Source organism: Chiloscyllium punctatum, chromosome 35, assembly GCF_047496795.1.
Source record: "Chiloscyllium punctatum isolate Juve2018m chromosome 35, sChiPun1.3, whole genome shotgun sequence".
NCBI classification, from domain to species: Eukaryota; Metazoa; Chordata; class Chondrichthyes; order Orectolobiformes; family Hemiscylliidae; genus Chiloscyllium; species Chiloscyllium punctatum.
In genome coordinates this window covers 21,229,905-21,247,900 of record NC_092773.1, presented here as the reverse complement: position 1 = coordinate 21,247,900, position 17,996 = coordinate 21,229,905, and the positions used below count along the sequence as shown (strand labels likewise).

Genomic DNA, 17,996 nt, shown 5'->3' with positions numbered 1-17,996 from the left:
CTCTCGATCCTGGTCACAGAGAATAGTGTCTACACCTCTAACTATACTATCTCCAATTACAACAACATTTCTCTTCTCTCCCCCCCCGCCACTTAAATGGCTCCCTCCACCACAGTGCCGAGGTCAGTCAGCTCCATCCTCCCTGCAGTCCCCACCCAGGGAGTAAAACTCTTGAACCTGTTGGAAAAGGACAGGGACTGAGGCTCCTGCAAGTCCATCTCCTCGATCCCTCCAACTGCCTCACTCAAAACCACAGCTTCCTGTCCCTGACCACTGACTCAATTCAAATTAGTTAGTCACACCCCTTAGACTATCTCCTGAAACAAAGCGTCCAGGTAACTGTCCCCCACAGTATCATAATGTTTGAAGCTCAGACTCCAGCTCATCGACTTTGAGCCGGAGTTCTCCCAGCAACCAACATTTACTACAGACGTGGTTAAGGGGAACCACAATGGTGTCCATCAGGTCCCACATCCATGCAGAACACAACACATCACCTGACCCTCCATCCTTATTTAGTTAGTTATTTAGTTACGAATTTGTTTTTAATTCGTAACTTTTTTTTTGTATCTCTGCTTTTGTAAGTTGTAACCAATAAATGAACAAGATTCAAGCTAACACAAATTCAAATTCTGTGGAACCCTTATTAGCCAATCAAATCACAGTCCTCCTGTGACATCTCTTTTAGTTTGATCCAGAGCCCTCAGTGCAATGCAGTGGGATCAGCAGCTGCTGATGAACAGTTGGACAGAGAGCTGTGCTAATATCCCTGACATGCTGAACGATAATTCCAGTCCAGCAATACGGACTAAATATTCGGGTTTGTTAGTTTTTCACATTTAATTTTCTTTGCAAGCTTTTTTTTTCAGCTTTAATTGCGCCTTTTTAAAAAAAATGTTTTTCTTTCCCACTCTTTCCACCCTGCATCTTGCTCCACCTTCACTCCTACCAGTATCCACACAGCTGCTATAACAAAGATCCTGGTTGGAGAGAGGAGGCTGATCTCCGATATTGACAGGAGGAGAATAAAAAGTCCTGAGATAGATAAGCTTGGAATTGATTTGTGACATGGTATTGGCTTCTCTTTTCTGCAGTGAACAATTTGCAAAAAGCGTCTTGGTTTTGAAAGGTGCAGTTTTGATGACACGGTTGAATTGTGGGATTGTGAATGGTGCGCCTCGTCTTTCTGTTTGTCATAAAGCAGTCCCATGTTTGCAATGAGAGAGTTTGTGGGGTGTGCTGCTGCCGCTCATTCAACCACCCTCCTCACAAACTTCTTTCTCTCCGCAGTGTCCCCTCCTTTCGTAATCTTCAGGAGGAAGTTCTGAGCAAATTCGCTGATGTGCTCGAGGAGGTACGGTTGAGGTTCCGTGATCCCATTCAGCTTTTCCTCCCCAGGTTCGGTTGCTTTCTTTGACTGGGAATTCTGGAATACTGTGGACTGACGTCTTCCAGTAACATTCTCACAGGCAAGAAAACCCCTTGCCGAAGTCCTTCTGAACCCTTGTGAAATGGCTGAGGACAGGCTCGGGGATCAAGTTGGGTAGTGCCATGAGTGAAAGACTGTTCGTAACTTTCTCTGTCCATTTTATGTATATTCCACAAAAAAAAGTCCCCCAGTGACTTACTGACCTCAGTTATTTTTTGCCTGATGTACAGAGTGGACCTGCATCACAGATTGATAGAGAGTGCTAGTCATACAGTCAAACAGCCTGGTCCAACCAGTCCATACTGGCCGTAATCTCAAACTAAACTAATCCCCCCCTGCTTGCATTTGGCCCACATCCCTCCAAATATTTCTTATTTCTGTACTCATGTAAATGTCTTTTAAACATTGTAACTGTACCCCTGCATCCACCACTTCCTCTGGAAGTTCATTCCACACATGAACAATAAACCACATGTGTGGAAATGAAAATTGCTCTCATGTCTTTTTAAAATCTTTCACTTTAAAAGTATGCCCCCTAGTTTTGAAATCCATCACCAGAGGGAAAAGATACCTGCCATTCACCTTGTCTTTTCCCCCCTCATGATTTTATAAACCTCTCGAAAGTCACTTCTCAGGCTCCTACACTCGAGTGGAAAAAGTCCCGGTTTATCCAGCCCGGTTATCATTATATCTCAAACCTGGTGATCTGCCCAGCATCCAGCCCGAGTAATTGGAGTATTTTGCTCTTGTCGGTGGATGGGAATGTGAAACAGGAACACAGAATCTCACTGGACCAGGACGTATCCTTGGAGAGCTGATGAAAGGTTAACTCTTTCCTGGCGTTAACTCTGCTTCTCTGTTCATCGATACTGCCAGACCTGCTGGGTGTCTCCGGCAGTGCCTTACATTTCTGACCCCTGCACCATTCCACGGGCTTCACAGTGTGGCTGATGGGTCAAAACCCAAAGTTGTGGCTCATGTTCACAATGGGGAGGGCCAGCTCGAGTGAGGAGTGCAGAGTTCGTTGGAGGTTCACAGCAGTGCAACTCTGGCTGCTTCTACCTCCCCTGATAAGTGTACGGTTTTGACATTGATGTGGGATTAGATTCTGTTGTTGTGATGTTTCTCGCTTAGTTTATATTGCCATTTATTCTGTTGTATATGCATGGCCTTATGTGTGCAAAACAAGAGTATTACACTGCATAATGTGCAGCATTTTCACTCTGCCAAGGTTTGTGTTTGTGTACGGTTTGGGTCAAAGACTGATTGTTCTAAAAGTTTAAACTGAAATTCAGATCTCCCTTGACAAAAAAACCTTCCATTAAGATATCCCGTGCCATTTTGGTGCTTTCTGCTAGTGTCAGATTATTTTTTTTCCTGTTGTATATTTTTCAATGTGACACAAAAAATGGCTCATCTGGAGTGAGCCAAATCATGGGTGAGCCACTTGGATTCTGTTACCACCTCCAGATCGCCATAGCCTCCTTTATCTGGCAAACCTTCCAAGATCTCTGCATCCCTACCCCCAGTCGTGGTCCACCAATCCCCTCACTGTACCATTGACTGCAGTGCCTTCACCTGCCAAACTGAAAGGCTTCCTGAACTGCTGCCATCTCAATCGCTCCTTCAATCTTTGTTGCTTTGCACCAGCCCCCTGCAACCCTCATGCGGCCAAGTATCTAATTTTGTTGTGAACCCTTCCACGAGGCAACCAGGCATTTCTTTCTTCAAAACTGCCTGAAATGCAGGACGTTAAGAGAGAGAGGCAAACATTTAAGACTCCTCTGAAACGTGTTTCAGTGTTTTTTAAACCTCTCAATCAGATCGCCCCTCAACCTTCTGCACTCCAATGGATGCACTGCATGTTTATGTCACGAATTGTGTTGAATGAGCTGAAAAGGTAAGCCATAGCTGGACACATTCAGGTCTCCCTGACACCGATTTCCATCCACAGTTCCCACTCTCTCTCATTATAAATGGTATATTTGCCCATTGAAGCAGAAGACCCAAGTTGCACCGTGATATTCTGTTATTGCTTTGCAGACTCATTACAAAGAGGGAGACTACATTGTCAGGCAGGGAGCCAGTGGAGACACTTGCTTTATCATCAGCAAGGGCAAGGTGAGTGTGTTGTCAGTGGGGAGGGCCACACTTGTTATGGCGGCAGGTACCGGCTCCCACTGGGGGAATCGAGCAGCTCAGACTGGGGGAAACACTCAGCAGAAACCAGCAGACACTGGGGACCGCAGCAGGGACCGGCTCCCACTGGGGGAAACACGCAGCTCAGACTGGGGGAAACACTCAGCAGAAACCAGCAGACACTGGGGAAACATGCAGGGGAGAGCAGCCCCCACTGGGGGGAAATGCACAGCAGAGAACAGCCCCCACAGGGGGAAACACGCAGCAGAGACCAGCTCACATATGAGGCATTTGCTGCAATTACCTGGTTAAAAAAGGGTTTGGGAGATTAACGTAGAGAGCAACAGATGCCTATGAGTGAGTTATCACTTGGAATCTAATGCAGCGTATCATGGGTTTTATCTACGGTCTGCCCACGTTTGTGTCAAACTGTTGTGCTCAGTGTTTGTGCTGACTTTCAGAGCTGTCTGTTGTGGTGGTGTTGGGTTGAACCCGTTGAATGGAGTCTTGCTTACTATCAGTTCCAGCAATGGCTGCTTCCTCCCCCATAACATGTGCCTGATGTTTACCTGCAGGTGACTGTAACACAAGATGAATCAAAAGCTGGCGATGCAGTGCTCCCCACGACCCTGTCCAGGGGAGACTGGTTTGGAGAGAAGGCTCTCCATGGGTATGCCATCCTCTGTTCCTTCAGTGTGTTTATACCTTTCTCAGCGCTTCCGTAACACTTGACTGTTTTCAAATGAATGTTTGTTCCCAGGTAAGTCTGGATGCAGCCTTGAGCTACTCAATGGCAGCGCATTTGACAGCTTGACCATGTGAAATACTCTGCTTAAAGAGATGCTGAAAACAGATGCGATGGTAGCTTTTACAAATTGCAGTGGAAGGAGTTTGGTAGAGGGGGATTGAAGCTTTAAATTGAGAGGGGGAAATGTGCAATGGAACCTGGGCTATCCTTGTTTACCAGTCTCTGAAGGTAAGCCTGCAGGTGCAGGAAGTGCTAAAGAAGGCAAATGGTATTTTGGCTTTCGTAGCAAGGCGGATCAAGTACAGGAGCAATTATTCAGGACTTTGGTGGGGCCACACCGGGAGTATTATGTGCAGTTTTACTCTCCTTATCTGAGGAAGGCTGCTGTTGCGATGGGGAGAGTACAGTGAAGGTTTATCAGACTGTTAGCTGGATGGCGGGACTGAGGAGACGTTAAATAGGTTCAGATCATAATCACTGGAATTCAGAAGGATGGTAGGGATCACGTTGAAACCCATAAAATTCGAACTGGACTAGACAGGCTAAACACTGGAAGAATGTTTCTGATGACATGGAGAGTCCAGAACCAAGGGGTCACAGTTGACCTGTACAGGGTAAACCACTTCTGACCGAGATGAGGATAAATTTCTTCACCTCAAGAGGAGTAAGTCAGTAGAAATGTCCACCACAGAAAATGGTTGGGGCCAAAATATATGATTTCAAGAAGGATTTGGACATAATACTTGGGGCGACAGGGGTCAAAGGATATCAGGGTGGGGAAGCAGGAACAGGCTATTGAGTTGAATGATCAGCCATGATCATGTTGAATGGTGGAGCTGGCTTGAAGCTCTTCGAATGGCTTACTCCTGCTTCTATTTTTCCTTTCCTTTTGTTCACTGGAAAGCTTCTCCTCAACGCTAACAAAGTGGGCTGAACGGCCTCCTGTGTTGTAACATTGTATGAAGTGAGACTGATGTGCCTTGACATAGTCAGGGGGTAGAGCCACTTTCAACACCACGGAGGAAAATGAGCTGCAGGTTCTGACTCCTGAGTAATGTTGAGTGAGTGCTCGTTTGAACAGAGTGCCATGTTAGGGTCCCCCGTTTCCAGTGTTTCACTGTGACCAGACCGATGTTAAACTGGTGTAGAAGTGGTGCAGAGGAGAGGCTGGAACTTGTGTGTTGGGGAAGAGAATGGTTTTGTGCGTCAGAAATCATGCCTCACAGACTTGGTTAAGTTTTTGAGGAAGTAACCAAAAAGATTGATGAGGGTAGAGTAGTAGACGTTATTTACATGGGCTTTAGTAAAGTCTTTGACAGGGTTCCACGTGATAGACGAATGAGTAAGGTTGGATCGCATGGGATTCACGGTGAACTTGCCAATTGGATACAAACTTGGCTTGATGGTAGGAGATAGAGGGTGGTAGTGGAGGGTTGTTTTTCAGACTGGAGGTATATGACCATTGATAGGGATAAGTACTGGGTCCACTTACGTTTGTCATGTACATCGATGACTTGAATGAGAATATAGGAGCCATGGTTAGTAAGCTTGCCATTGACATCAAGATTGGTGGTAGAGTGGACAGTGAAGAAGGTTATCTAAGATTATGAAGAGATCTTGATCAATTGGGTCACTGAGCTGAGGAATGGCAAATGGAATTAGTTTGGATAAATGCAAGGTATTGCGTTTTGGTAAAACAAACAGGGGCAGGACTTGTATAATTAATGGTAGGGCTTTGAGCCATTTTGTTGAAGGACGAGACCGAGGGTTCAGGTGTATAATTTTTCGAAATTTGCATTACAGCTAGACAGGGTGGTCAAGAAGGCATTTCACACACTTGCCTTCGTTGCTCAGACCATTGATTGCAGGAATTGGGATGCCACTTTAAGGTTGCACAGGATGTTGGTGAGGCCTCTCCTGGAGTACTGTGTGCAGTTCTGGTTGTCCTGCTACAGGAAGGATATTATTAAGCTGGAGAGGGTTCAGAACAGATTTGCAAGGATGTTGCCAAAGTTCGAGGATTTGAGTTATAAAGATAGGCTGGAGAATCAGAGATTGAAGGATGACCTTAAAGAGGTTTATAAAATCCTGAGGGGCATAGATAAGGTGAGAAGCAAGGGTCTTTTCCCTAAGGTGGGGCAGTTCAAAACTGGGGGGCATATTTTGAAGATGAGATGAGCAAGTTTCAATAAATTATGAAGGACAACCTTTTTTTACACAGAGGGTGGTTCGTGTGTGGAATGAACTTCCAGAGGAAGTGGTGGATGCGGGAACAGTTACAACGTTTAAAAGGCATTTGGATAAGTACATGAGCAGGAAGGGTTTGATGGAATACAGACCAAATGCAGGCAGGTGGGACTAGTTCAGTTTGGGAGTATGTCAGTGTGGACTAGTTGGACCAAAGGGTCTGTTTCCATGCTGTATGACTGTATGTATGTATGAGAAGAGTCAGTGATGGAACTTAGCAACGCTGAAGAAACTTAATCACGTGCAGACTCAGAGGGGCAGGGATTGGCTTGCAATCCACAGAACAACTCTGAGTGGGTGGTGGTGAAGAAAATGATCTCTTGTTTGCGCTAACAATGAAGACTGCATCTCTTCTGTTTTCCCTCCTCCTCAGAGAAGACATCAGGTTGGCCAATGTGATCGCAGCGGAGGATGTGATCTGCCTGGTGATTGACCAAGAGTGAGTAGCCTAAATCTTTTATTTTGTTCAAAGCCAATGGTTCGCATAGTGGACCACAGATGCCCAGTTGACTGACATTCGAGATCCTGATGGGTGACTGCACTCCTCTTACGATTACTCCCATGCTGAAAGATGTGTAAGTATGCAGAGGAGTTGCAGTATTCATTTGCTACTGGGATTACGTTAGGGAAGGTAGTTCACATCTGTTCCAATCTCTACAAGAATACAAAGGGACTGAGGAGAGGCCAAGCTTCAAACCACCGCTATCCTGTTTAACATGAAGTGATCACCCATTTAAGACAGAGGTAAGGTGTTTTTTTCTTTGTTCTCCAAGGGTCTGTCCCTCCCAAAAAGGTAATAGAAGTGCAGTTCTTGAATAGTTTTAAGGGGGACGTGGATAGATTCTTGCTGAACAACAGGTTGAAAGGTTATCGAGGGTCGGCTGAATTACAAATTTGAGGTTGGACAGATCAGCTATGATCTTAGCACATGGTGGTGCAGCCTCAAGGGGCAAAATTGCCTGCTCCTGTTCCTAATTCTTACCTTGATATGTCCGTGTATATGGCAATGCTCAGCAACCTCCTGGAATCTGGTCATTAGTTTTGTACGAATGCACCAGCCCTACCGTATGACCACCACTGAGAAGAGATGGGAAAGACCCATTCCAGGGGGAGCAAGAATGAAACCGCCTCCTGATATGACATAGGTGTCCAGACAACACGAGACTGCAACTCTCTGGTCCTCCCTAACCTAGTTCATGAGCGTGAGTTACCTATTCTCTTCATCGTGTTACATGTCTTGATAACAACCAAAAAAATGATCAAAACACCATATCCGCTCCATCATTGCCTGTGTCTCCAATTCTGAAGCAATTATAAACTCTGATTTCAAGTGGGGGTACAGTCACAGTTCGACATGTTTCTCTGAATATTGAAAGATCTGTTATTTTTCAAATTTGTCCAGAAATGCAGCACATCTGTAGTGAGTCGAACAATGACCAGTAATCCTTGTCTTTCTGGTAGACTGAGGAATTTTGGCCACTGTCCCGTCATCTCTTTGTGACCGTTTTGTCACACGCTGGTCAGTGGCTTGTTTATCTTGTTATCTTTAGTCAAAGTGGTGCCTAATCTGTTAGAACTGAACTGTATCAATGATCCTTAAGTGGTTAATACACTACAGTGAGTAGCTATGTGCTGTCCTGAAAGCTGCTTATGCAGCTGGGCGGAATGATGTTGATCATTTCAAAGTAAGTGTTCCAGCTTTTTTTTTCTTTAACTTTCTGCAGCTCATTCCGACAGATTATTGGAAGCTTGGAAGATGTCTCCAGTCAAGAAGATGAGAGTGCAGAGAGGCAGGAACAGTGAGTATGAACATATTGGCAAGCTGGAGCAAGAATCTCCCCTATGTTCGGCCCGTGTGTCATAGTCATACAGCATGGAACCAAACCCGTCAGTCCAATCAGTCCGTGCTGGCCCTCATCCCAAACTAAACTAGTCCCACCTGCCTGTGTTTGGCCCGCATCTCTCCAAATATTTCTTATTCATGTACTTAGTCAAATGTGTTGGAAATGTAACTGTACGCACATCCATCACCTCCTCTGAAAGTTCATTCCACGCACAAACCACTCTCTGTTTTAAAAATGTAGTACCCTTCATGCCTTTGTTAAATCTTTCTCCTCTCACCTTTATAAATATGCCTTCTATTCCTGAAATCCCCCACCCTTGGGAAAAGACACCTGCCATTCACCGTATCGATACCCCTCATGATATTATCGACCTCTCAGCTTCCTGCACTCCAGTGGAAAAAGTCCCAGCCCGACCAGCCTTTCCTTATGACTCAAAGTCTCCACTCCCGGCAAATCTCTTCTGAATCCTCTCCAGCTTAATGACATGCTTCTGATAACACGAGTTTGCAGTTGTGCCTGAGTCCTGTCGGTTTCTTCTCAGAAGCTGCCCACGATGACACAAGGCAAAGGGCAGGGAGAGTTTTGGTGAAATGCGGTTGCAGGTCCGAAAGTGATCTTCTTCCCCATTTCCAATGCAGTTGCCAATTAGGCTCAGAAATGCAAAGGCCAGAACTGAGAAGGGGAGGACAAACCCCCGAATCATAGTTGGCCCTGTCGTTCCAACTGGATGGTCAGTCCATTTAAAATCTGATTCCTTTTTGAATAAATTTACTGGTCACCTCTGGCATGCCCCTGTATTGCACAGTGTTCTCAGGGAAATGGAATAATCTGACAACTGGGGATTCAGTGAGTCAGTCTTCTTGGCATTATCAAATGTCCGCGATTAGATTGTTGGACCTGTTCCTTACTGTCTTTGTTAGTGTCCTTCCCTCAGCATCATAGGCTGGAGGCCTCAGGTACTTTGTCCCAAGCTATATCTTGCAGTCATTCCTCCCCCATTCTCTCTCTGTATGGAGGTGACTAACCTTCAGTCACACATATAGATGAGCAATGGGGTAAACTAAACTGTCCCTATCATTTTGATCAAATGCTTCTGCAGTATTTTTGCCGATACAGCAGCACAACACTCTAACATTGGTCGTCGAGAGTGTGGTGCTGGGAAAGCACAGCAGGTCAGGCAGCATCCGAGGAGCAGGAGAATCACCATTTCAGGCAAAAGCCCTTCATCAGGAATGAGGCTCGTGAGCCGAGGTGGTAGAGAGATAAATGGGGGTGGGTAGTGGAGTGGGGCTGGGCGGAGAGTCTCCGGGAGTGCGATAGGTAGATGGCGGTGAGGGTAAAGGTGAGAAGTCGGAGAGGAGGGTGGAACGGATAGGTGGGAAGGAGGATGGACAGGTGGGACTGGTCATGACGGCGGTGCTGAGTTGGAAGGGTGGAACTGGGATAAGGTGGGGGGGGGAGGGGAAATGAGGAAACTGGTGAAGTCCACATTGATGCCGATTCAGCAACACCACACTCTAGCATTGTTAGTTGAGAGTCCATCTCCCTATCACACTCTCAGCGACCTTTACCCCCCCCTCCCATTAATCCCCCAACCCCACCCCCCCCCCCTCAGCTCACAAGCCTCTTCCTAATGAAGGGCTCTTGCCCAAAACATGGAATCTCCTGCTCCTCGGATGTTGCCTGACCTACTGTGCTTCTCCAGCGTCACACTCTCGACTCTGATCTCCAGCATCTGCAGATCTCACTTGCCCTCTAACATTACTCGGTTGAACCTTGAGCTGCCAAGGCCTCAATTCCCTCCCTAAAATGATCTCCCTCTCTTTCACCCTTTAATTATCTCCCTTAAAACCGACTTTCCTCGCTTGATCCATGTCTGCTGTTTCCTGGGTGCAGGACAGCCGCAGACTCTTTTGATTGTCATGCTGCTTTGCAAATTTATTCAGAGTTGGCTTTCTTGGCTATGCTGTGTCGCTGCTGAAATACTCAGGGCCCACTACTGCAGTGCTTCTGGGTTCACATAATCTTAGTAGATACTGTTTCAGTCAGCTATCGGTAATTTTCCTGTCCATTCATTTGCGACTTGTTCCAGATTTGAGGCAGAAGCCGCATTCTTTGCCAGCTTGGAGCGAACAGATTTCCATGTCCATCAGACACTTGGAGTTGGAGGATTTGGTCGTGTTGAGTTGGTAAGTCAGGGGGCTGCAGCACTGTATTAAGTCAACAGTTACAGTACAGATTGAATAGGATTAATATAATGGTGTATTATACTTTGGGACTGTGACTTGAAATGTAAGATCAATAAACAGGGCTTATTCAACCTTTCTGAAGTCTGCCTAACAATAAGCCTTGGTGGTTTTGACTATTAGGGATCAAAAGAAAGCTCAGATCACCTTGCTGAGAGTAAGGCGCAAAGTGTTTGCATGGAGACAATGGCAACAGTCTCTCTAAGTTTACCGTAGGGAAATTCTGACTCACCCATAAAGTTAGTTGGAAATAGTCATGCTGTAAACTGTCCATTTACTTGAACGATGAAAGGGAGTCAAGGTCAAATTGAGTGCATCAGCATCTCCATTTATTTGCAAGATTTTTGTGTTTCATGTTGCATTCTCAAAGTACTACACATTGTACATGTTTAAAAAAAAGCAACATTACCCTATCATTCTAGTTCATGACCACATATTCTATGAATGTAGCATTACTTTTACATCCCCAACACCGTCAACAATTCCTTTACTTTACAAAATATCAAAAATTCATTTGAGTGACGCAGAGACCAACCCAAAGGTATGCCGCAGCTCTCCAGAATTCACCTTGACATCTCTCCTTTCCAGCCTCGTGCTTTGTCTGCAGCCGAGACTTTGCTTGAGCAGATGGTGTGCATTTTTCCAGTTTGATGAATCTGCTTCTTTGCAGCTGTTTCTAAGCTGTTTTCTGCCGTAAGGCTCATTGTCTTTCAGTGTGAGGATCATGAGGGTTTTTCATGTTTCACCAAATTAGCTGCTTCTCGCCACGCAAATTCCAAGTGAGCAGCAAGCTACACATTACAAAATCTGCAACTGCTTTCCATGAGTAACACCCAGCAAAACAAATTGGGACTCTCTCAGCCCATTTCCATGGCAATGTAGCATGCTTTGGGATAGTCCAAACAGAATTTCCTGTTAGCTTCAAAGCAGAACATTTGGCTTTTGGACTTTTACAAATGTTTTAAAGTTCTAATAAAGGCAGATTCTTTTCAGAATTACTGGTTCCACTAACAGACTTCTCTTAGCTTCTTTTCATCTGATGATCCATCAACAATTTAAATCATTTATTTATGTAAATGTGTCCCATTTGGCTCTATGAAGATTAGAGATGATACAGAATTCCTACAGGACAGAACCAGGCCCTTCAGCCCAACAAGTCCACACTGACCCTCCGAAGAGTAACCCACCCAGACCTCCCCTAATGCTCTACATTTACCCCAGACTAATGCACCTAACCCACACATCACTGAAACCGGGCAATTTGAGCATGGCCGATTCACCTCACCTGCACATCTTTGGATTGTGGGGGGAAACCCATGCAGACACGGGGAGAATGTGCAAACTCCACACAGACAGTCACCCAAAGTGGGAACCGAACCCGGGTCCCTGGTGCTGTGAGACAACAGTGCTAACCACTGAGCCACCGTGCTGCCCCTTGGGTTGTTTGTCTTTGTGAGCTACCGAAGCTAGATACAGAGGACAGCCTCCAGTTGAAGAGACACAGCCTGAAGCCTTTGGGAGGTTTCACATTGTCAAGGTTCTGAGGAATCATCAGAACAGGCTTCACTGTGGGCAGTAGATGGGGGAAAGGCTTGAAGACCATCACCTGAAGTTAATACCCAACAGAATGGGTCACAGAACATTGAGTGCTAGGAGCAACTCTTTGCTGTAAGAGCTGTAGTTGCACAAAGAGTGCGATGGGTGCTCAGTATAAAAGAGGGGCGTGACTCGGTGTGGATGATGTTTAGTAAGTTACACTTTCAGTCTTTTGTTACAGTCAGAGTCTCAGAGTAGGTGAAACTGAGGACTGCAGATGCTGGAGATCTGAGGCAAGATTAGAGTGGTGCTGGAAAAGCACAGCGGGTCAGTCAGCATCTGAGGAGCAGGAAAATCAACATTTTGGGCCAAAGTCCTTCATTCCTGATGAAGGGCTTTTGCCCGAAATGTCGATTTTCCTGCTCTTCGGATGCTGCCTGAACTGCTGTGCTTTTCCAGCACCACTCTAATCTTGACTCAGAGGCTCAGAGTATGCAATCTTGACGAGCCATTCTTTCTGTTACTGACTGGACGCTCAAATTTGATTTAATTTCATTTTTTTACTGTCACATGTACCAAGATACAGTGAAAAATGTTGTCTTAATGCTTGAGGGGCAGATTGTACTATACAAGTAATAGAAGAGCTGAGTGGGGAATACAATGTTACAGCTGCTAGAAGGTGCAGAGAGTGATAACGATTAAAATTGAAGCATTCCATTCAAAACTCGAATAACGGTGGAGGAAAAAGCTGTTCTTGAATCTGTTTGTTTGTGTATTCAAGCTTTTAATCTTCTGCCTGCCCGAAGAGAGTATATATGGGCTGGGAGGGGTCTTTGGTTATGTTGATTGCTTTCCCGATGCAGCGGGAAGTCTAGATGAAGTCAGTGGATGGGAGGCTGGTTTGCCTGAAGGACTGGCCTGTGTTCACAATTCTCTGCAGTGTCTTTTGGTCTTGGGAAGGGCAGTTGCCATACCCTGCTGCGACGCGTCCAGGCAGGATGCTTTCTATGTTGTATCGTCAAAGAAATTTGTAACAATCCTTGTGAACGTGCAGACTCTCCTTCGCCTCCTGAGGAAGTCGGGACATTGCTGCGCTTTCTTGACCGTGATGTTAACGTGGGTGGACAAGGACAGATAGTTGGCCCGAACAATCACAAAAGCCAACCTCCCATCGATCGAATCCATCTACCAGGCCCGCTGCCAAGGAAACACCGCCAGCATTCTTAAAGATCCATCCCACCCTGGCAATGTTTTTCTACAATCTCTACCATCGGGGAGAAGCTACAGAAGCCTGAACACACACACCAGCCGGTTTTGCAACAGTTTCTACCCGACTGTTGTTAAAATACTGAATGGACTCACAAACTCTTAACATTCGCCTGGACCTGTGTTTTTGTATTTTGCTGCTGATTACCTATTATTTACTTATCTGCGCTACTTAACTCTGTGATCTGCCTGTATTACTCGCAAGACAAAGCTTTTCACTGTGTCTCGGTAAACGTGACAATAAATTCAATTCAATTCAATTCAATTCATTCCCAGGAACTTGATGCTTTCAACCATCTCCACCTCAGCGCCATTGATGCAGACAGGGCTTGCCCTCCACCCCACTTTCTGAAGTCAGTGACCAGCTCTTTCATTGTGCAGACATGGATGGAGAGATTGTTGTCTTTGCACCATGCTGTTAAACGCTCGACCTTAAGTACTCCATCTTGCCAGTGTTTGTGACCTGACCTAAAACAGTGGTGTTGTCAGTAAACTTGTCAGTGGAGCTGGCTTAGGGGGCTTAGTATGCAGCCTTAGGGGACACCAGTCTTGGGGATTATCGTAGAGGAGGAGGTGTTGTTACCTCTCCTCAGTGATTGTGGTCTGTGGGTCAGAAAGTTGAGAATCTACTTGCAGTGGGTAGCAGAGGCTAGCTCCCAGAGTTTGGAGGTGAGTCTTGTTTGGAATTATGCTGTTGGGAGTGGAGCTGCAGGCAATAAATAGGAGCCTGACAGAAGTTTCCTTGTTGTCCAGTTGTTGCAGGGATGAGTGTAGGGCCAGGAAAATGGCATCTGCCGTGGACCTGTTGCACCAGTAGGTGAATTGTAAGGGATCAGGGCAATATGGGAGGCTGGAGTTCATGTGAGCCATGACCAACCTCCCGAAGCACTTCATAATTATGATTGTCAGAGCCACTAAGTGATCATCCTTGAGGTACGCTACTTTTTGTTTTCTTTGGCACGAGGATGATGGTGATCTTATTTTTGGATGGTGGAATTTGCGGGGATCATAAAGGTGAAATGGGTTGAAACCCAGTGGGGTGAATTGAAAGTGTTCTTCGTGAATGGCACAAAGATTCTTAGGGGTCTTAATGTTTTCCTCTTCTGGACATCTGAGAAATATGGGCTGTATTTTAACATAAACATATAGAAAATAGATGCAGATCATTCAGCCCTTTAAACCTGCTTTGTCCTTGAAATTTTCATGGTTGATCATCGAATTCAGTTCCCTGTTCGGACTTTCTCCCGTAGACCCTTTGATCTCTTTAGTCTGAAGACCTAAATCTAATTCCTTGGTGAAAATATTGAATATACTGGCCTCGAGTGCTTTCTGTGACAGAAAATGCCACAGGTACCCCACTCTCTGGGTGAAGGTGTTTCTGCACACAAATCCGAAATGATCCGTCCTGAATCCTGAAACTGTGACACCTTAACCCCCCCTCCTCTGGTTCTGGATTTCAACGTAAGGCTTGGATTCATGTTGAGCGCTTTGTTGCATGTCCCCTCCACCAACTGAGCTAAGAGTGAGAGTATCAGTGATAGGAGGAAGGGGTGTGAACCTTCCTCTGAGAATGGTCTCTGTCCAGATTTCAATCCCACAACAAGCACAGTCCTCAATCAACCATCTGGAGATCGAATACAAATGTGGTGGAATTTAGATTAGGTTAGATTAGATTACTTACAGTGTGGAAACAGGCCCTTCGGCCCAACAAGTCCACACCGACCCACCGAAGCGCAACCCACCCATCCCCTACATTTACCCCTTTTCCTAACACTACGGGCAATTTAGCATGGCCAATTCACCCTAACCTGCACATCTTTTGGACTGTGGGAGGAAACCGGAGCACCCAGAGGAAACCCACGCAGACATGGGGGAGAATGTGCCAACTCCACACAGTCAGTCGCCTGAGTCGGGAATTGAACCCGGGTCTCTGCCGCTGTGAGGCAGCAGTGCTGACCAAATTTATTTCAGTTCGTGAGCCGTCAGCATTTGTCAAATATCTCCCGAATCCTTGCACTTTCTATTTCCTTCACCTTGCCATCGGTGTCATTCCACAGGTGCAGCTGAAGAGTGAAGAGAACCGGACGTTTGCGATGAAGATTCTGAAGAAACACCACATTGTGGAGACGCGGCAGCAGGAGCACATTCGCTCAGAGAGGCAGATCATGCAGGAGGCTCACTGTGATTTTATAGTCAGGTAAGTGCACTCTGTTGGCAGGGCTGCGACTCCGCCTGTCTCTCTCTCTCTCTCTCTCTCTCTCTCTGCCTCTTCCAAGGGCAGTCACTCCCAGAAGCACATTCCCCAAACATCAGCCCCAAATGGATGCTCGGGATTGGAGAGCAATCACCAAGCAAGGTGCTTTCTCATGGCAATACATCTTCAAGCCATCAAGAGACCCTGTGATGTTAGGTCATTTCATTGGCATTGCATATAGTTTATAGCTTATGTGTCTGTGTGTGTGTTATAGGTTGTATCGGACATTCCGCGACCGTAAGTTTCTTTACATGGTGATGGAGGCCTGCCTTGGTGGTGAACTGTGGACCATCCTGAGAGACAGGTAATTGAAAGACATTTTGTATCGATTCACCTCGCTCTCCACTTGAATAGCAGTAGTAATATGTTTTGGACACCAGCATTCAACTCGGGGTCAGGCACTGGTGTGTCCCGAGCCCCTTTCTCCAGCCCTCAGCTGCAAGTCTGAGTAACAGTCCTGGGAGGAACACTAAACTTTTCAAGTGAGCCTGTCCTCTTCAGTAGCAGTGAACAAATGTCTGGGACTGCTGGGTGGAAGAGCAGGCAAATAATTGCCCCGTGCCATGACCAATATTCCTCCTTCAATTACAATCGAAAAACAAGTTCTCTGTTCATTATTAATATTTCTGGTGCATACTATGTACGACTAAGTGGCTGCTGCGTTTCCAATAGCAGTTAGCACATTTATAAAAACCTGGTGATTTATCAAACACTTTGGGCTAAGCTGAGATACAGAAAGATTTATCTTGCTCCCTCATGTTTCTGAGCTTCATGCATGAAGCTGTAATGGGGTGACGAACTGACAGGAACACAAAGTGAGCATCACTGAATGTTCAGGTTATTAGTTTTGAAGTGTTTCCTGATAACTGCTTGTTGGTGACTCATTCCATCATTTTACTCATGATCGAGAGTAGCCTGATAGGGTGATAATGGGGGCTGAGTTGGATTTGTCCTTTTTTTTGTGTATGATACACACTTGGGAAATTTCACACATTACTGGTAATGGTGCAACTATTGTCACTGTGCTGGTACAGTTAGTTATGGAACACAAGTCTTCAGTACTATTTCCAGAATGTTGTCAGGACCCATAACCCTCAGTCCCTTCAGATGTTTCTTGATATCACCTAGTGTGTACCTAATTGGCTGAAGACTGGCATGTGTGATGCTGGGCACTCCAGAAAAAGGTCAGAGTGGATCATTCTCTCACATTTGTAGCTAAAGGTAGCTGTGAATTCTGCCGCCTTGACTTTTGCATTTGATGTGCTGGACTCTCTCATCTCCACTAAGATTCACAGCGAGATGTGGCAAGACTGCTGAGCTTAGCTGGGCGGCACGGTGGCACAGTGGTTAGCACTGCTACCTCACAGCGCCAGAGACCCGGGTTCAGTTCCCGACTTCGGTGACTGACTGTGTGGAGTTGGCACGTTCTCCCCGTGTCTGCGTGGGTTTCCTCCGGGTGCTCCGGTTTCCTCCCACAGTCCAAAGATGTGCAGGTCAGGTGGATTGGCCATGTTAAATTGCCCGTAGTGTTAGGTAAGGGGTAAATGTAGGGGTATGGGTGGGTTGCGCTTCGGCGGGACGGTGTGGACTTGTTGGGCCGAAGGGCCTGTTTCCACACTGTAAGTAATCTAATCTAATCTAATCTAATCTAATCTTAGATTTGATCCATTGGCTGTGGAATCATTCAGCTCTGTATGTCACTTGGCTGCTTCAGCTGTTTGACATGCAACGTAGTCCTGTTCAGTTGCCTCCTGAGTTTGACACCTCATTTTCAGGTATGCCTTATCCTGCTCCTGCATTTCTCATTGGACTAGGGTTGATCCTTTGCTTGATGAAAATTGCAGAATGGGGCCATGACATTGTAGATTATGTTTGATTGCAGCTACTGATAGCCCACAATGCCAAAGGGATATCTCGTTTAGCGTTGTTAGATCTGTTTGTGATCAGCACTGTTTAGCTCTTTGGTAAAGCCAAACAAGACAAGAGAATGTGTTCTCGCTTTGAACACAGACCTCCATCTCCTTAAGGACAACATGTCTGTGAAATGTTGAGACTTCACGGGGTCTGGAATAAATCTTGACGCCACCCAGGGAAGCCCCCTCCTCTCTGTATACTACTGTGCTGCCACTGATGGTGGGTTATCCTGCCAGTGGTCAGAACGAAACCTTGGCTGGTGATGGCTCTCCCAATTTTCAGGCTCTCCCAATTTTCGCATCAACTGGAAAGACAAGGGCAGCATATACATGGACGCACCACCACCTGCAAGATCCCCTCTCGGCCGCCCACC

General features: G+C 46.0%; 1 protein-coding gene across 5 annotated transcripts in view; it reads left to right on the top strand.

The window, feature by feature from the left end:
• Positions 1-17,996, top strand: part of LOC140459755 (cGMP-dependent protein kinase 1-like) — an 88,983-nt gene that overhangs the window by 44,175 nt on the left and 26,812 nt on the right. For all 5 annotated transcript variants that reach the window (XR_011953860.1, XM_072554250.1, XM_072554252.1 and 2 more), the window contains 8 exons: positions 1,291-1,354; positions 3,473-3,550; positions 4,144-4,238; positions 6,937-7,002; positions 8,288-8,362; positions 10,500-10,596; positions 15,513-15,652; positions 15,924-16,013. Coding sequence is in view for 4 of the 5 variants with exons in the window: in XM_072554250.1 (XP_072410351.1) it covers positions 1,291-1,354; positions 3,473-3,550; positions 4,144-4,238; positions 6,937-7,002; positions 8,288-8,362; positions 10,500-10,596; positions 15,513-15,652; positions 15,924-16,013 (705 nt within the window). In the remaining variant the exon portion in view is untranslated. The remainder of the gene's footprint in view (positions 1-1,290; positions 1,355-3,472; positions 3,551-4,143; positions 4,239-6,936; positions 7,003-8,287; positions 8,363-10,499; positions 10,597-15,512; positions 15,653-15,923; positions 16,014-17,996) is intronic.